At 33.6% G+C, this 20,917-nt stretch overlaps 1 protein-coding gene and 1 pseudogene across 6 annotated transcripts in view; one reads left to right on the top strand and one right to left on the bottom strand.

Moving 5' to 3' along the window:
* PTPN2 (protein tyrosine phosphatase non-receptor type 2) overlaps positions 1–20,917 on the bottom strand; it is a 109,234-nt gene that overhangs the window by 39,055 nt on the left and 49,262 nt on the right. For all 6 annotated transcript variants that reach the window (XM_072604197.1, XM_072604193.1, XM_072604198.1 and 3 more), the window contains exons 3-5: positions 18,250–18,350; positions 11,351–11,449; positions 9,233–9,370 (exon numbers count right to left, since the gene is read on the bottom strand). In XM_072604197.1, the coding sequence (XP_072460298.1) occupies positions 9,233–9,370; positions 11,351–11,449; positions 18,250–18,350 (338 nt within the window). The remainder of the gene's footprint in view (positions 1–9,232; positions 9,371–11,350; positions 11,450–18,249; positions 18,351–20,917) is intronic.
* LOC140501024 (large ribosomal subunit protein uL24-like) lies at positions 7,102–7,602 on the top strand (annotated as a pseudogene).

The raw sequence follows: 20,917 nt of genomic DNA, 5'->3' as shown, positions 1-20,917 counted from the left end.
CACACTGTTAAGATAAAGGTCTAGAGCAGAATCTGTTATGTTTCAGCTAAAGTGAAAAAAAAAAAAGCAGGAGTAGAAATTATGATCTCAGACAAAGCAAAAGGAAAAACAGCCAATTAAAACTGAAGAGAGAAACTACATTTTAATAAAAGACACCATAGACAATATCAAAACTTTTTAAAGTAAATTTCTCTGACAAAGGCCTCATTCCTCAAATAGATAAGGAACTAAATAAAATTTATAAAAAAGAGCCATTCACCAACTGATAAATGGGCAAAGGGGGCCATATCTAGTCCTCCTGATCTACATCCTGCTCAACTATACCCAGATGGTTCAGCCCTGTCTTGCTTAAATCCAATTCACCTGCAAGTCATTACATCATCTTCCCGATGTGTCACAGTCTTCTCTGAGAATGAAGGACAAACAAAAACAAAAGGTCAAAGGGTATGAACAAGAAGTTTTTAGAAGGAAAAATCAAAGCTATAGTCATGAAAAAATACTCTAGATCACTACTGATTAGAGAAATGCAAATTAAAACAACTCTGAGGTACTGTCTCATATCTACCAGAAATGACAAATGCTAGAGGGGATGATGGAAAATAGGTACACTAACAAACTACTGGTGGAGTGGCGAAATGATCCAATAATTCTGAAGAACAATTTGAAACAATATGGAATTCTAGAGAACAAAAGGGCAACAAAAATGTGCATACCCTTTTGTAAGAAACGAACTGAAGTTTTGTTTCCACAAGAAAATAATGTAATCTGCCAGAGGTCTTGTATTTGCTGGGGAAGACAGAGGAACAAAGGAATTAGAAATTAAAAATCAACAAGGATGTGGGTACCTGCTTATTGACCTATCTAAAGGCCAACAACTCTTTTCCTGCGGTTTTAGATAAAACCCACAACTTCAAAGGCCTGAGAAAAATTTCATTACTCTTCTTATGTAAATGGTGATGGAACATAAAACATCCTGGGTATGGCCTTTTTATCAATTAAGGGGATGCCTTTAAAATAATGTATAACATGTCATTGTATAAAGAAAATGAGGAATGTGGCAGGAATGAAGACCCATGTGGGGTGGGGTTTGAAGTCCCTGGCCAACGGGAGGCAGGATGGGAATTCGAATTTGAAACAAGGTATAAAACAGCTTGCACTTGTCTGAACAAATGTAGCAATCCATTAGGAACTATCCATTCATTCAGTGGGGAATGAAGGTAAAAATTAGTAAAATCTTTCCTGACTTCACAAAGAACGCTGTCTGATGAGTGGGTGATTTCAGAAAAAAACATAAGAAGACCTAAATGAATTGATTCAAAGTTAAGAGAGAAGAATCGGGAGATCATTGAGCACAGAAATAGCAATGTTCTAATGATAACTAACTGTGAAAGACTTGGCCACTCTGATCACAATGATCTAAGACAATTCCAAAGGACTTATGATGAAAAAAGTGCTAACCACCTCCTTCTCCAGAAGAAGTGATAAACTCATAGTACAAATTAAAGTACTTTTTTCTCACTTTCTTTAACTTTTTTGCTTTTTGTGTATGATATGCTAATATGGAAATTTTCTGCATGATTTCACATGTATAACTGATATAAGCTGGCTTGCCTTCTGCACAGCAGGAAGAGAATTTGGAATTTAAATTTTAAAAAGAAAAGTGTTAAAGAGATAATAAAAAATTTTTTAAATGATTTAAAACATTTTCCTCTTAGAGTTGAGAGAGTTCAAGAACAATCTCTATTTTATAGGAGATTGAGGATCAGAGGTTAAATAACTTATAGTGAAGACAGAATATGAAGTAAAATCTTTTGACTCTTAAGTTCAGAATTCTTTGATCTGTGCTATATTACCTCTAAGAAACATAAATGATTTTTGTCTCAACTAATATCTTTATTCCTGAAATCTTCTCAATAGACAACTGTTTCTCTTTATTCTTTTTTTAAAAGGAGCCCATAATTCTGCAGTTAGAAACCAAGGCTATTAAACTACATGTATCCTTTGACCTTGATATCCACTACCATGTCTCTACTCAAAAGAGAACAAAGAAAAAGGAAAAGGACCCGTTAGGAACAAAAAGTATTTATTTCAGCTATTTCTTGTGGTGGCAAAGAATTAGAAACTTAGGGAGCACTCATCGGTAGGGAAATGACTAAGTTTATGGTGCGTGTGTGTGTGTGTGTCTATATATATATATATATGTATATATATATATAGACACACACACACATATATATGTATATATATATAATGGGATTCTATTATATTGTAAGAAATAATGAAGAATATGCTTCAGAGAAACATGGGAAAACTTCTAAGAACTGATGTAGAGTGAAATGAGAACCAGGAGAACAATTTAAACAATTAGCAGCAATACTGAAAGACAAACAACTTTGAAACTTTAAGAACTGTGATCATTATAATAATCAACTAAAATTCTAGAGGATGCAAATGAAATACGCTACCTACCTCCTGATAGAGAAGGGATAGATTCAGAGTGCAGACTAAAATGCCTTTCGGGGCAAATGACCAATGAGGGAATTTGTTTTCCTTGACTACACATATTTATAACAGAGGTTTTATATTTCTTGCTTTCTCAACTGGGGAAGGAGTAAAGGGGAAGGAAAAAAGGCAGATCAGAAAATTATTAAAATTTAACAATATTTAAAAAAGAAATCAATGCTTTTAATATGAAAACAACTCTGGTATTGAATGGATCAATGTATTTCTATCATCCTTTCTCTTAAATAAAGTTATAATTTTTATGAGGTCCTTCAATTTTCCTATTAATTTCAAAAATTATTCTCTACCTCTAGATACAGAATCTCTTCCTTTTCTTCCTAACTCTAAGGGAAAAAAACGTATCTTCCTTCTAAAGCCAAAGTAAACCCTCAAATTCTGTACTTCATCTATTTCCATCTCGTCAGAGTAACTGCTTCACTAACTATTTGTTTCTCCTTCAACCTTCAATCTCTACTTCACTGACTCCTTCCCTACAAATATGTTCATATCTTCCCATTTCTTAATATATGTAATTCTACTTCAACTGTGTCATATCACTCTGAGCTACTACTCCAATCCATTCTCTTCTCCTCAACACCAAACTTCTTGAAAGTCTTTTATTAATAGCACTACTTCACTTCCTCAATACCCTAAAACCCTTGTAACTTGGCTTTTTCTTATCATCCTACAGAAAACCACATTACCATTCTAGATTTAATTTACAACTCTCCTTTTCAAGTATTCCATACTTTAACTAGTCAGTATTTATCAGCCTTGCAAACATCCTGCCCACAAGCTTCCCTAATGCCAGAAAGCCTTATCTGTGGGCCTTGAGAAGAAGCACAATCTCCATGAAATCTGTAAACAATCACCCGGAGGATCTCACCATCTATAAGAAATTCGTCTTCCATTTGAACAATGTGCAAGGTATATTGTTCTCTAAGATAGTGTGACAACAGTCAACACTTCCATTAAATATACATGTTTTATATCTTTTGATGATTGTCAAAGGACACTTGAACTGAGTTTTCTCTGTAGTTGCATCTTTCAAGGAATCTTGTATGATCTTTTTTTAAAATCTCGTATAATTTTAATATTTATAGTGAAGACTACTTGTTGGAAAAAAGCCTTTGCTCTTTTGTTCCAAGGAGTCAAATACATTTTTATAATGAAATAAAAAAGAGGACAGGCACCGCAGAGAGACAACAACTGGGCCCAGAAGCAAATAGGACTGCACTGGGGAAAATGCACCATACTTTCAAAAATCCCAAGCTGCTAATAAAATCCATTTTCTTTTATCAGCAACATTCTTAGGATTATAGATTCAGAGGTAGAAAGGATCTAGATACCACTTAGTTCAGCCTCACTGTAAAGACGAGGAAAATGATACAGAGATTAGGCGAATGCCTAAGGTCACAAAGGTAATGGCCAATTTCTGTGAAAAATGTAACACCATAATCTCTGCTGAAAGGAAAGTTCAGGTTTACTTAAGGGCAATGAACATAAACATTTGGGCAGAGACAGGCAATAATGGCTTATGTGCAAGAACAGGCATAAGAGATATTGCCCAGGAAATGGGGAGAGCAGAAATGAAATCAAGTAGCTCATGTAGTGAAAAGATAGGACAACAAACCAGCAGTCAGGGCGGCAGTGGTACCTCCAAAATGTTAAGACCTAGAGAAAGGTCTGCAGGTCACTAGGTAGAACCTTCCAGGGATGATTTGTGGAAAGAGAACAGTAAGACTCATATGGGATGAGGTGGCAAATAAGATTTGCAATCTTGAACTCTTAAGAGAGCATACCCACATTATTCAGGTCACAGATCTACTCAATTATTAAAGGAAAATACCCAAAATGGGAATCCTGTTTTTGACTTATTTTGAAGCAAAGCAATTACCTGTCCAAACAAAAACTGCTGGTTTATTGATAGGCTTATCAAAAAAAAAAAAAGCAAAATGTCATACAAATTGGTAAACCACTTCTATATTCCAGGGTCTCTGAAAGGGAAAAAAAAGAAAAGAAGCATACAGTGTTTCTAAAACATAATTAGTGTTTCTAGAAGTACAGCAAACCTTCAATTAGCTGAAATTTTAGCAATAACAATTAGTTACAACTAGCATTTACGTAGTATTTTAAGGTTTGCTAGTAACTTATATAAGTCATCTCATTTGGTCCTCTATTATTCCCATTTTACAGAAGAAAAGAGATTGAAGTGACTTGCTCAGGGTTGCTAAATCATTAAGTGTTTAAGGGAGAACTTGGTCTTCCCAACTTCAAGTTTGGCATTCTATCCACTGTGCCACCTAGTTGCCTTAACTTACATAAGAGAAGGCTAATGACAGGAAAACTAACTCATTTAAGAGATTTATTGGGGGTAGGAGGGAAGGGAATGGATTTATGTGTTAACCTCAGAATAAGCTGTAAAGTTTGTTTAACTCTACTTCCAGTAATGACCATCTGTATTACAATATGGCATTAATTGATAACAACTACCATTTATATAGAACTTCAAGGTTCATTAAGTATTTTACTTATTTTATGTCCTTTGATCCCCAGGTAGGTCTTGGCTACCCTGAAATGTAGTACTTTTTCTCTATTACAACATGATAACCAATGCTGATCTCACAAACCCCAGTGTACCAGAAAATTCATTATACCCAAACATTGCCAATCTGAACATTCCAATTAAATAAAATTTTATTAAGGCAAAATTCCAAAAAGATCACCCTATATTTTTGAAGTAGAAAATGAATACTGAATTGAGGGATAGCAATAATAACAGGAACGTTTGTGATTTTCTAATTTTGCTACAAGTTAAAATATCATTACAAATGGATATCCATTTGACTCTTACATTCAAATTTTCAAGTAAAGAATAATATACCAACATAGGTACTTAAAAATCCATAAGCCACTTATTCAATATTTATTCAGATCCCATAAATGTTCAAAGCAGTGAATCTTGAGCTGTGGAGGACATAAAGAGTGACATTACTCTCAAGGAGCTTATCTTTGCTGGTCAGGGAGATGAGTTACATATAAATAACTATGATAAAAGGCAGGATGTGTGAAATGTGATTACAAGGGATGAAGGACAAAGGGAGGTGGGATTGTGCAGATCAGCAAAGGTGAGGCCTGTCCAGCCCCTTCTGCCTGAAATGCCTTCTTTTCTTCAGGCCTCAGGTCTAGTGCCACCTTCTCAAATTAGTCCAGTTGAATGGAAGCTAATTGAAGATAATCTTTACTTTTTGGCTTTGTATCCTCCAGTGCCCTGAGCAAAGTAGGTCCTTAAAAACTGTCTCCTGAATTCGAATGAACAAGTCCTAGGATCTGTTGACGTTATTTTAATTTATATTTTCTGTAAATTATCTTCAAGGCTACATTTAAAAAATGCTTGACTATACTTGTACCAAAAGCTCTTTCACATTCCATTTTAGTCAACAAGTACTTAGTAAACACCTACTGTTTCATAAACTGACTACTGCACTAGACATAATATAGATAAAGCATACAGTTAAGACACATGAAACTGCAAGACAAGAAGGTATGTGATAAATGTCAAATTATCAGAAAATACAAAAGGACTAAAAAATTACAGATGTCAATATGAGCTGATAGTAAAGTGAGAGCTAAGCTAGGTACCGAGGGATGCACAGAAGAATAGGTAAGGAGTAAAAGGGATTGGCTGGGAAAAGGGACAGCTGGAACATTTCTGTATCAAAATCTAAAATGTCACACAAATTAGTAAACTTCCTTCCTTTCAATAAGTCAATGAGGCTGTGAAATTACAATGTTGTCGTTATTAAAATGGAATTCCTGGAACTTAATATATTAAAGCCGGCCAACAGGATTATGAAAACCAAGAGAGAAAAAAGGACAACTAAAAATGAGAAAGTTTAAAGAAAAATATTTTTCTGCTAGAAAGCTGACCTATACAAAAAAGATCTAAGATGTTGAAATATACTAAATATACTGATTACACATATGACTTCTATGATTCACTGCCATAAAAATCAGTAAGATTTCTTGGATATTAGTAATATAAGTAAAACTAGTATAGTGCTATGATATGATACGGTATGGTACAATACGGTATAGAACTAGTATAGTAGTTATTTGCAGTCATCAGTACTTCACTCAAGATGATATAAGGTGTGAATTCAGAATAACAAATAACTACAATAATCACTACACAACTTTCACTTGTGTTCAAGTTTGACTGTCTTATAGTCAAATCAATTATTTTATTCTTTTAGAAATTAAAAACAAGGTTCAGAAAAATAAAACAACACATTTATAACTACCTCCTGCTAAATGAACAATCCAAAAAACAATACTCTAGCTAGCAGATAAGTGAAATAACACAAAAGAACCACAGTGTCTGTTTTTTCCTTTGTTTCCCTCTTCTGGAGTTGCCTACTCTGCCTGGGTCCCTGCTGTGGGGGCATTGTGTGGTGAAGAGGAAAAAGATCTGGCCTAAGAGACTTCAGAGCGACCTTGCCTTGTAGTCAGCTCCTTATCCTGTCTGAGTTGCAGTTTCCTCTTTTGTAAGAAAGAAATACCTGTATTACTTCTCAGGGTGGGAGGCAAGAACCATAAACCTTAAAGAGCTATAGATACACGTTGTTATTTTCCTTCCTTCCTTCTCTTCCCTCCCCTCCTTGTTTAGCCAAAATGAAGTTCAACCCTGTTGTGACCTCCAACTGAAGCAATAACTGCAAGAGACACTTTAATGTGCCCTCTCACTGGAAAATCATGTCCTCCCTGCTTTCCAAGGAGCTGAGACAGAAATACGTCTGCTCCATGCCCATCTGGAAGGATGATGAGGTCCAGGTGGTTTGGGGACACTACAAAGGTCAGCAAATTGGAAGGTAAGTCCAGGTTTACAGGAAGAAATACATCATCTACGTTGAGCGTATTCAGTGAGTAAAAGCTAATGACACTATTGTCCATGTGGACATTCACCCTGGTAAAGTAGTAATTACCAGGCCAAACCCGACAAAGAACGCAAAAAGATGCTTGGGCATAAAGCCAAAGAGACAAGTTGGAAAGGAGAAAGGCAAATATGAAGAAGAAACTAGCAAGAAGATGCAGGAATAAAATGGTCTGATATACAGTTGTAATAAATTAAAATTAAGCATGAAACAACAATGACAAAAGAACCTACAGAGATGCATTAGAAAATTGTAAAATGTATTTTTTGGCAACAGTACTGTACTACTCAGTTCAATGCTACTCTTAGAAATGATTTATGGACATGGAAGAACTATAATTAAGATATGTGAACAGTGACTAGGAAATAAATGCAGTTTACATAAATTATAATTCTGAAATAATGAACAAGAATTAAAACATCAAATATTTCAACTTTGGGGGTCAAAGGTCATAATGGAACTCCAAGAACTACTACTACAGGGAGGTCCAAGGGACCAAAAATGCTGAGGTATGGAAAGCACTGGTGTTATGGGTCTATAAAGCTAGGTACCACACCTCAGGGACTCAGGAATTTATGTGGAGTTCAATTACATATGCATCAAATGTGGCCATACATAACTTAAAGCTTCTGAGAGCAATTCTCAATCGGATATACAGTTGAAATTTGTATACAGAGATGGGCAGATGAGTGGAAAAACAGAAATACTACACTTCCATATTTGGGAAATGAGGGTAAAATTTAAAACACATGCTTTCAAATTTCATCTTCGATAGGAGGCCTTTCTATCCATCTCTTCTCACCTTGCCCCAAATCCCTGCCTAGTGGTTTCTCTCTGAGTTTTTCCCCCATTTATCCTGCATGTATCTGTATTATACATACATAGTTATTTGTATGTTGTCTCCCCCATTCAAATGTGAATTTATTAAGGGCAGACTGTTTTTTTTTTGTCTCTTCAGTAGTTAGCACAGTGCCTGACACGTAGCAAGTGCTTAATAAATTTTATGATTGTTGACTGACTGGTTTTCTTTTATTTGGGATACCTATTTTTTGCCAATCATAAAATGTTGATTAGTGATCACTAGCTACCAAACTTTATTTGGAAATTTCTACTTCCAAATAATTTATTACAAGTGTGCTTCATTTCAAAGAACAGATGTATTCTTAAATTCTGGTTGTAAAGATACTTTCTGCGAAGCAAATGAAATTTCATCTCCTAAGCATTTTCATATTTCTTGCTCTCAGCTTATACAAATTAAAGGAGAAAGATAAAAAGAGAAAGGAGCTCCTCTGGTAAATGGTTGCCTGCATTGAATCCTAGTTATTTATAAAAGCAAATGTTTAATGCACTAAATATTCATTATAGTGAAGCAACATGAAAACAAATTTTATGTATTCTGGTAAGAATTTCATTATTGTGGTCTTGCTCAACTACACATTGAATAACCTCACTATTTTTATAACACCATTATAGTTAATCTGTAAGTATGATGAAGAATCATATGAAGTATATCTGTATCTATAAATTATTATGTTTTGTTACCTTCCTGAATAGCATGTTACTATTATTGCCAAAAATATTTCAAATATGAAAACTTTCAGCTCACAAAAAATCCACTTAATACTCTTGAAGATTAGCTTGTATTTCTATCCAATTTGGAGATACTACACATAGGAACAAATACAAAACGCAAAATGGATTGCAACATGCAGCAATTCTAATTCAAAAACACTACAATAAAAACTTATGATGACAGAATAAACAACTACTATAGGAGGAGGGGTAAAGAGTCTTACATGAATATTTTCTAATTTTAATAGATGAACTGTATAATATGATTTGACATCTTCTGACACTAGCCTCACACAGAATCCTGTCTCTTCAAACATCATCACTTGGTCTTCTTTGGTTGGCCAATATTGCGCACATTTTACCTAAGGTGAAAAATATGAAAAACAAATATTTTAAGAGCTTGAAGACATGTAATCCAATATAAAAGAAGAGAACCTCTTTTCAAATATGGATCCAAATGAAAAATCAGTGTTAGTACCCCATTTAAGAAGAGTCACTTGAAAGCTACAGACAGAAAAAGTAATATTGCTATTAAAATGTACTGCTTTTGAAGGTAATGAAATTTTCTTTCCAATAAGGACCCTCCCATTTTACCTCGGAAAGGCAAAATATTGATAAATAGTTAAAATGTATTTGTGATCCATGAGAACATGATGGCTGACATTTTTACTATCATATAGGTTTTTATTTTTATGTTTATAAATTTAATATATTCTAGGAGGGGAAGATACCCATAATACTATATTGAAAAGGTTTTATTTTTAAAATAACTATTACGTAGGTCTAAGGATTTGTTCCCGAAAATATTCTGGATTCTTATGGATTTTTATACTCATGAGAAATTATTTAGAATTTTAAAAAAATCTAAGCTTGGTCTGGCTTAACTGGCACTTTTGAACTATAAAAGTTTCTTTAACTGCAACAAGAGTAAAAAGAGATGTAAGAAAAGTGAGATAAGAGCAACTGTATTTTGACAATACAGAACACAAAGCCCCTAAATTAGAACTATATATTCTCATGCAAACAGACTAAAGATTTTGACAAATATCTGACTTCACTAAGCTTTTGCCTTGGCAATCAAAATGTTTTTGTTTTCATAAGTCCTGAAAAACAACAATCTAGTTATTTTGCGCATTTTTTAAAATAAATGTTGGCCTTCTAGATTAGAAATATGGCTAAATATGCCCCAAACAGCTCTATTTCTTACCTAAAACTTGCAAGTACAAATGTTGTGTATCATTTTCCAAAGAAGAAAATCCCTGCTCTAACTTTTGCTCTCCAAAGTAGACAACATCACATTATATTTTGTGGACTAAGAAAATCTTCTTTTATGAGGTGATAACACTTGTGTAAGCTGGAACTTTAGGACAGTGCTACTACTAGTTTCTAAAAGTCAGGCGGCTTGGGGTATGCTAACATCCAAAGGAAGTCCTATAAGTTCATAGTCCAACATAATAAAATTTTGAGATATGTGTTAACTTACTTTTATCCATCAGCAGGTATATTGAAAAGCCTTTCAATATGATTCAGTAACTTGCTTTCTGTTATGTTTTTATTCAATGCAATCAAGTTTTCTAATCATAACCTCAATAACTAAACTGTTAATGCAATTTTAAAATTTAGGCTTTGAAACAAAAGCCTTGAGTCTATGGAAATCTCATCAAGTTCAACAAATGAACACTGTCCTTTCCTACCTTATACTCAAAAAATTACAAAAGCCCAAGAGTCTTCAAAGTACACTTCAAGACTGTCCAAAAATGATGACAAGTGGATTAATTGACAATGAAGAGACAAATTACACTTTCTATCTCATACCCAAGAATGCAGAAAAGTGGTTTTTTTTTAAACTTATTAGCTGCCAGTATGTATTTGATAGTAGTGGAAATGGGTTATATGACTAATTTTAGTTTAGTTATTTGTAACTTACCTAAAGCCTAACTTTTTAAAGCCATCAGTTAAGAGCCACTAATAATTTACACAGATGCAGTAGTCATTATATGTAAATCACTCACACAGAGTTCCTAACACTTAAGACAACAAAGGGCTATGATCCAACCTGGGAATTTTTAAGACCTCTAAAGCTATAAGCTAAGTATGTACTACTGCTAATTATTTACTTAGTGTACTATATTTAAATCTATGAGGTTAATTAGTGACCTTCATTTGTTATTTAAAAATTTAAGGTGTCAAAGGAAAAGGATATATTAGTCCTTCCCCTCTGAAAGATCCTAACCACTATCCTCAAGCAATTAGGGACAGCTAACTAGCAAGCAGATGCATCAAAAACAACTTGGGAGAGCACTTACAAATATAAGTTATACTAAGTTCTAAATATTACTTACTGAGTCTTTCTCCACAATTCGGTTTAGCATAACAACTGCTTTGGACTTTTGCTGCCATACCATTAACCAAAAATGACAACAAGTATTAGGAAGTGGACCCTGTAAAAATACAAAAAGAAAACTGTATAAAAAGTGAAGTAGTAAGACAAAGTGAATGCAACATTAAGACTTGTTTTGAACCACATTCACCTTAATTACTGAAAGTATATTACTAGTATAAAAAGAAAGTTATGATTATGTAGATGACAAAAAATTCAGACATTAAATCTACCTGGATTGAAAGACAAATGATATTCAAAACAACTGGAGATTATGATAACATCTCCATGCTTCTCGCTGTTATGATAAAAACATTCATCTGCAATGCATAACAGACACAAGCTGACAGAAACTTTTAAAAAGTAGCTGTGAGAAAACGTTCCAATGACTGAAACATATTAATAGTAGAACTTTTAAAATACACACAGTAAAAATCTTCAAATAGAATATAAAATTAGTAAATTATAACCCAAAGATTATGTTTGCATTGACAGTGGCAAAGAAACTCTGGAACATTTCATTTAAGTTCCCTTCTCTTACAAAGCCATAGTGTGAGACCTTATTATCTTGCAGGTAAACTACTGCAACAGACTGCTAGTTGGTCTTCTTGGCCTCGAGTCTCTCCCTATATCCACCTTCCGTTCAGCTGTCAAAGTGATTTTCTTCAGATCAATGTCTGGTCATGTCACTCCTCATGTCAATAAATTTCAATGGCTCCCTAATATCTCCAGGATCAAACATAAAATTTGGTTTCACTTTTAAGGTTCTTTTGTAATCTGGTCCCTCCTTGGCTTTCTGTCTTCATACACCTTACTCCTCCCCTCCACAAATTTCACTATCTACTGGCTCTGACCCCCTTAAAATACTCCATCTCCAGACATTTTCACCACTGTCACTTCCAGGCCTGGCATTCCCTCCCTCCTCACCTTCCTTTAATTGTCAGACAGAATCCCTTCTACTATAAGCCTTTGCCATTCCTTCTTAATGTCCATGTCTTCTGTCTGAGATTAACTCCAATTGATTTGGCTATATCTTGCTTACACAAAGTTGTTTGTATATTGTCTCTCCCACAATTGTATATTGTGAGCTCCTTGAGGGGAGGGCCTGTTTTTGCTTTTCTTTGTACTCCCAGCATTTAGCACAGTGCCTGGCAGATAGCAGGTAGTTAATAAATGCTCTTCATTTTTCTAAACATTAATTTATTCAAACTGGGAAAGAAGAGCTGAGATAGGAATCACATAATAAACTCCTTATGCTCCTGTTCTCTTCTACCTCGATGACAATATAAATGGGCAAACGCCAAAAATTCCAAATAAGTGACACTTAACTGTAATTAGAGATGCTTTCAACTAATAAGGATTTTGCTATAGTAGAAACTGGACTGGGAAAATCCCTGAGTTCTAGTACTAGCATTACAACAAACTAGCTGTGACATTTTTTGTGAATCATAATTTCCTTATGCCACAATTTTCTATAAAATATGGGAATGGAATTTAATGCTCTCCAAGGTCCTATACAGCAAGCTTCAAAGTCTTCTGATTCTAGTGTAGGGGTTTTTAATCTTATTTACAACATGGACTCCTTTAACAATCTAGTTAAACTATGGGCTCTTTTTCAGAGAAATATTTTTAAATGCATAAACTAAGATACATGATTAAAATGAAAATCAATTATGTTGAAATATAATTATCAAAATATTCAAAGAATAAACTCATGGATACATGTTAAGAACCCCTATTTTAGTGCAAATTCTGAAAAAAAACTGGACAATTTCTTTTTAATTATAGCACCAGATTTTTAATCTAAGCCTTCCACAACAATATTTACATATTGAATGAAAATCTATATGACACTACAACACAATACATTTATTTTGGAAATGGATTTATAGCCTCTTAAAACTTTTAGTCAATACCTGGGTAAAAATCTGCAGTGCTTCAGATTTTCTGCTAATAGTAAAATAAACGATGACTATATAATGAGTATATTTTACTCAAAAAAAAAATTGGTAGGGTAGTACTATATATTAAGATGAAATATGCATATGAAGAAATCCAGGAACCTGAGTGGAAAGAAAACAAGATAGAGAGCATTTGGGTAAAGGTCAAAGGAAGGAGAAAACAGAAGTTATTCTGTCATAGGAGTATACCAAAGAAGTTTTAAAGAGAAAAAGGAAATAGCTGAGAGTGGGCAACAAAGCTTGGCACAGAGGCATGTAATAGCAGTGACGAGGGACTTCAATTATTCAGACATCTTCTCGAGCTTCCTCTCTGTCAAAAGTAGAGCAGAATAACTTCCTGAACAGACTAAATGATACTAAGGTTTGTCTACCTTTAAAAAGTGGATGAACCAAAAAGGAGAAATCCTAATACAGATCTCACTAACAGGGAGAAATTTGTCACTGGGGTGGTAATGAAGGGCATCTTTGAAGGGAAATAACCACCTCATTCGAGAGTCCCAGAAAGAGGCCAGAAAATCTGCAGCATAGTCTGACATGCAATTTAGATTTGAAGAAACAGATTTTAAAAGGTTCAGAAGAAAGAAAGGTAAGATCCCATGGACTAAAAATGCTTTGGCAGAATTCAACCCAGAAGGGATAGGAGATGCTCAAGAACAAAATTCTGAAGAGACAAAAAGAAACAATTTCAATGAAGAGGAAAAGTGTGATTTATCTGAAAAAACATGTGGATTCACAGTAAACTCACCAAAAAATTTAGATTTTAAAAAGAAATGTACAGAGAATGGAAGGAAAGCTAGGTGTAGAAGGTGACTCTAAGACTATGGCACAATTCTTCAAAAATAGTGTTGTCAGAAATACTTGGCATTGGCTGTGGCTGGTGAGGAAAGTTAAGAAAAACTGAACAAAAAGGACGTGATTTTTAGTTATGTGAAGAGAAAAAGGAAGACCCAAGAAGAGACAGGATCTTTGCTTTGGAATGGTAGAACAAAAATTAACTGGCAAGTAGTAAACACCCAAAATAGCAAGATAACAAGAGGTTACCTAGATTCAAGTCACCTGGTTCGTATAAACTACATTTTTGGGTGCTGAAAAACTGACAGATAAGCCACTGTCAATGTGTGAAAAATCTTGGAAAATGGGAGTAATCACAAGATTGAACAAAAGTCTTTATTTTCAAAAAAGGAAAAGAGAATAAATTCTACAAACTACAGGTTAGTGCTACGGTTTGATTCCTAAGAAAATTTTAGAATAGATTTTTTTCTCAATGCTTATAAAGTATCTAGATAGAAATGTTGATTTACAAAAAAGCTAGTTCATCAAGAACAGGTCATGGGATGATGAAACATTCTATTCATCTTGACATTTTCAGACAGAGCTAACCAGGGAATTTGTTCCTGAAGTTTTTCTCCCCCTCTCCCTCCCCACCCCACCACAATGGAATAAGGGGGAGGAGGCAGTAATAAAGTTGTTAAAAAAAAAAGAAAAGAAAAGAAAAAAAGAAAATTTTAAAATCATAGAACATGGAAGGCCAGAAGTCAACACAAACAGCTTTGAAAGTTATGTGTTGAATTAACTATACAATTAAAAGGAAAAGAAAGATGCACTTATTAAGTTTCAAGTACAACTTTCTTCAATTCCTACTTTATATGTGTAAATGCTCATTTTATTTGGTACTTATTAAATTTAGAATTAAAAAATTTAGAAAGAATGTCATGCCAAATTATAATTTATTTTTTGGTAAGGATTATCAAAATAGGAGAATGCTGTGAATATAGCCTACCTAGGTTCTAGTAAAACTGTTTTAGACACAAAGAATAAGTTTCAGAATTAGGGACATCACCATCTTGAAAGAGAAGTTGTTAATGGTCTACTGTCCATTGGTCCAATGGTTCAATGTCAACATGGCAGGAATTTTCCATATGTAGTACTCTAGGGATGGTCCTATTTTGTTTAAAACATTTTCATCAGTGATGTGGATAAAGGCATAGTAGTAGTACGGTGATCAAATCTGCAGATGACACAAAGCCAGGAGGGATCGCTAATACAATGGAAGATGGAATCAGGATCCAAAAAGATCTGACAGGCTAAAGCACTGAGCTAAATCTAATAGGATGAAATTCAATAGTGATAAATATCAAGTTTTACACCAAAGTATAAAAAAGCAATCTCCATGTAGAAAATGGAGGAGGCATGAAGAGAGAGAGCAGTTGAACAGAAAAAGACTGGAGCATTTAGTGGAATGCAAACTCAGTGAATCAGCAGTGTGATGTGGCAATCAAAAAAGTTAATGTGATCTTAGGTTGGTGAGAAAGGCAAAGCTTGACCCCCTTGAAATTTCATCATTCGTGGTTCATATCTTTGTTTTCAGCACTCTCCTGCACCTGGGGTCCTCTTTCAAAATGACAGATCCTCAGGACAAAACTAACAAGTTCATTTTGTTTGATACTTCTCATTTTGCAAACAAGGAAACTGAGGTCAAAAGAAACCAAATGATTTGCCCAGATTCACATAGGTGGCAAGCTGTGAAGTCAGAAATTGAACACTCTATTTAGTAATCTTTTCATATGACAATGATGTCCTATGGAGGGAAAGGGAAAGGCAGACAGACATACATATATAACTACAGCAATGCAAATAGAAAGAAAAATGAGAAATTGAACCATATGTAATTAAAACAAGCTATGGACTGGAAAAGTATGGGAAAAAATTGCACTTCCTTTCCTTCTTTGTAGAGGAGGGCACATTGGTATGAAATGTTACATATACTCTCAAACTCTTCCATATGTTGGTTGGTTTTGCTGAATTGCTCTTGCTCATACTTTTTTTTTCTTTATTACAAAAAATTACTTGCTTAGTGTGTGAGGGATGATTTGGAAATAAAGATCAACACTACATATTTTTTAAGTAAAAGAAATTCTGTCCCCTCAACCCTCAAAAAGGGCAAAGCTTACAGGAATAGGGAAATTTACAGTCCTATCATCTTGGGCACCACAGAGGACTGACAGGTTGAAGAGTGTCCAAGGGACAACAACCAGGATGGTGAAGGGTCTTTCATTATGTTTAGTCTGGTGAAAAGAAGACTGGAGTTTTAGAGGCTGAAAGATTCTTTCAAGTATCTGAAGAAATGTCATGAGGAGGAAGGATTATACTTGTTCTATGTAGCCACACAGGGCATAACCAGGAGCAATGGGTAGAGGTAGCAGTGAGAGAAATAGTACACAAAGGAAGGAATAAATTTGTTTCAAAATATTTTTGGTAACTTCAACTTCAATCTCTTCATCTATATCAAAATTATTAAAATGTTATTTCTTATATAAATACCAGGGCTTTATTTCAAGTCATATAAACATATGTCCTGACATATAGACAGATAGTGTGTGATTAATAGTAGTTTTGGGTAGAAAAATATGTTTACAAACAAAGGTCATTGGCCTAACCAATATTATTATTGCCAACACTTTGACAATGAATACAGTTTTAAAGAGTTTGACTTGAGATAGTAGTATGATTGTCTACTAGATGATATATAAGAATTATAGCTTTAAAAGTTAAATTACAACATGTTCTTAAAAAATGATAAAAGCTCAATATGTCAAATTAAATTTAAAATTTAAAATTTTACCATAAGCAAATCAATTCATAAGCAAATCTAGCCTGCCCAAGACTACAAATTGTATTATTAGCTGCTGACAGCAAATGACTAATGTTTTAGTAACCTTTCTGCTGCAATTTGCCTTAAGGACATGAATCAATTTCTAAGTTTTTACAAAGATGTACATTACACAGACGATCTGTATAGCAAATAGATGACAATAAAAACACTAAATATAAAATAACAATAACTAGCATTTATATACCACTTTAAGGTTTGAAAAGTTCTTTACATATGTTGTCTCATTTTGTCCTCACCACAACCATGTGATACAGAGAGGAGCAATTATTTTTTTGCAGATTAGGGAACTGATGATAGAAGTTAAAGACCAAGCCAGATACACTCAACAAATAAGTGCGTGGGGCCATATCTGAAATCAAATCTTCCTGAATTCAAATCCAGCACTTGATCCATTGCAGAACCTACCTATGTATTGTCAATATTCAGTAACCTAAAAACTCTAATTTACATTATGAAGAAAAAAGGAAGGTGAGCAGAAGTATAGAACAAGGTTAGAAAGAAAATAAGTTTTCCTAACGGAATGATGACTAATTCCTAAAACTACAGCAATTTTAATTCAATACATTGATAACTTGAGAAGAATTATTTATGTTCTAAATATCAGTACTGTGGATTTCTTATCCCAGATATGTAGCTATCCATTTAAATAACAAAAAGTAGTATCAGTTTAATTCCCATATTTCTTCTAACAAAGAATAATTGAGGTATATAATTCAAAGTGACTTATATTGGGCTTAAAACAAAAGTGCATTTGTATGTGAATGGGTATACCAGATACACAGAAAATTCACTTCACAAAAAAGAATGCAAGGCACCATCCAATTTCCACTACCTGCCTCTTTCACTTCAATTCTTCCTAGCAACTAAATTTTTGCAAGAGACAAGAAGTTCCTTTTCTCTGAGTGTAACAGAACATGAACCAAAGTACTGCTGTATTTTCTTTTCAACCCTTCCTTGGAACAAGGATTTCAAAGGACTTCCTTGTTGCACTTCAGACAACATGAAAACAAGAACAAAAAAGTATGGAAATTATCAACTGAACAAGTAATTATTAGCAGAATATATGCTTGGCAAGCCACAAAGCAAGACTTTCTTAATTCTTCAGATGATCTACTTTTAATTTAATGGAGTTGACTCTACTTAAATTCAAACACTTTACTAGACAGAGGGAACTCAGAACCTATAAAATTCCATTTTTATGAAACTACTCAGCATCATATTACTTGCCTGTGTTAAGATGTAATTTCTTTGTGCCTCTTCTATGGCAACAAAGCTGGCATTGATATAATCATTTTCAGTATTTTGCAGTTTAACACGACTATGATCATCTAAAAATAAAAACAAATTGACAAACCATAAATTACTCCAGAATATTTTATATTTTCTCATATAGTCAGAACTTTTATTAATCATCATGAAATTATCATCTCATCAATTATTCAATAATTAGAAAGGTAACAAGAATTAAACCAGTATTTTTTGTTATATAAATCATTAATGTCTCAAAATAATTCAGTTTTTTTAAAAGAGAAATCCTACAGTACAATAAAATAAAGTACTTATTGAAAACAAAATGCTTACTTCAGGGCAATGAACTCTTTGCTTAAGTAATGACTAGTGTGCTTAGAAAAAAATTGGCTACAGAAAGATTAGGACTAGATTTGTAGCAGAAGAATATTTTGTGGTCCTTACTTATGGCATACTTAAGATGCATTTTTGTTGTGAAATGCCTTAATAACTGCTCATAAAAAAAGCCCCAAAGGTAGGATGTAGATTATTCCTACTTTTGATTCACCAGGCTGAAAAAGAAGCTTCATAATCTGTAAAATATGGTTCACTATAAGTATGGCCTTAAATAAGATAAGTGAAGACAGCTCCCTTCACTCCACTGCAGAGGTGGGGGTATATATGGGTACAGAACATTTCATATATTATCAGGTTTTTTTTTAAATGTACTGATTGGTTTTGATTTCCTACTTCCTACCCCCCCATTTCTTTTTTTTAAAAATTATTTATTCTATGGGATAATTTGGAGGAGGGCAGGAAGAAGAATCCAAGGGGATAGTTAGGGATATTAAAAACAAAAGATATTTTAAAATATTAAAAAAAAATTTTTAAACAAATGTTTGACAATTTAGGTATAAACTGCTGTTCCTTTTATATATAAAAAATTTTCTTAAAATCAGATTTCACTAATTCCAAGTTTAGGATAATCTAGATACAGACTGGGCAAAAAAAAAAATGCATAATATAATTTGTAAGTGCAAAAGAAAGAAAGATTTAAGAAGTATGACTTTAAGATAAGCTTCTAAGACATATTCATTATTCCATATACGTATGCACTTCAAGATAATTTAAAAACAGACTGTAGATATCTGAGACATCTGCATAAAGAACAGCTGTTAACTTACAATCCTGAAAGTTCAATTTCAGATATGTATGATCAAATTGGGATTGTGAAAATATGAATGAAATGAGTTGAGATTTGATACTTAATTCTATAGAAAACCATGTATATAATTATTTTACAACCCAGTTTACAATTTGCTGCCCTCAAATCTATATTACAGTTTTTAAAAATATTTTTAAGCTAAAAATCTTCTAGCTACATGATCTCCAAAGAAAAGAAAATGCTAACGGGTTTTACTTTCACATATCAATTTATCTGAGATGTTTCTGCTGGATTGAACCCAAGATCTTTGTAAATATTACATGTCATTTGCCAACAGGAAAAACTAAGATCTTGTTATAGTAAATCACACATACTAGTGTTCTCGGAAAGATGAGGTCAGCAAGCGTTGTTTTTTTAACAGTTTAATCACCCTTTAACTGCTTTATTATGTTGGAGAAGAGAAAGCCAGCTACACAATTAACAAAATAAAAACCACATATCCCAGAAAGTTAGCTCACTATAACAGGAAATATGCGAAAATGCCTTGTTATAATGCCAAATAAACTCTAATTTCAAAGTATTGCTAAAATCAGCACCAAAGGACTTTTGTTTCCTTGTGTAAAGCATAGAAAGAACATAAACTCAAAAAGCAAAGCACTATCAACTACACAGCTGTGATGATGTTTCAGTTGGTACGAAATAAAGACTCCAAATAGAAAAAAATTCAGTACAGTACTGTTATAGCGACATTACATAGCCAGCAATAAAATAGGTCAACAACTGGATCTCCCTGTATTTCAGAAACTGGGGAGAGGGGGAAGGGGAACAGGGGAAGAGAGAAGGTATTTTTATTCTTTTTTTCCCCAATTTTAAATTACTTCGATACTTTAAAAATGAAATGTTCACATTTCAACTTAATCTCACTTCTTCCAACCATTTCTCTATTAAATTTATCTACATCAGCATCACAAAACCAGCAAAGGTATTCTACTGGAGTTTTTGGAACACATAGTCTTTCAGATTTCACAGATGACAATTTAAATCACTAAAAAGTGATCTATTTAGGATCTAACCCCTTACTACAAATCTGTCCCCAAAACAGCTCTAGCTAGATGAAGGAACATTTGGAGGTGGGAGGATGGGTGGAGTGAGCTTTATATGTAACGTGCCTAAAGATCAAAATGGAATTTTTCTTTCTAAAAATGATTAGTTGTATATATTATGATATTCTAAAACACCTTTAAAAAAGTAATTTACAAGAGGTTGAAGAATCAAAATGGACTCCATTCGTAGTGGAAGTGGGAAAGAGGTTTTGGGGTTTTTTTTGGCATTGACTACAATGCATACTACCTTAAAAATGACTGGCTTATTTGAACAAAAAAAATTAAACACAGACATTTTCAAAAGAAGTGAAACTATCAAAGTCTTTTAAATGAACACTGAAAAAATGACTGCATGATTCATGATTTCCAGCACAGACTTCACAATAAAAGTGGGGCACTG

Source organism: Notamacropus eugenii, chromosome 4 (genome assembly GCF_028372415.1).
Source record: "Notamacropus eugenii isolate mMacEug1 chromosome 4, mMacEug1.pri_v2, whole genome shotgun sequence".
NCBI classification, from domain to species: Eukaryota; Metazoa; Chordata; class Mammalia; order Diprotodontia; family Macropodidae; genus Notamacropus; species Notamacropus eugenii.
Note: the sequence above shows the minus strand (reverse complement) of the source record. Positions and strands in the feature narration are given on the sequence as shown.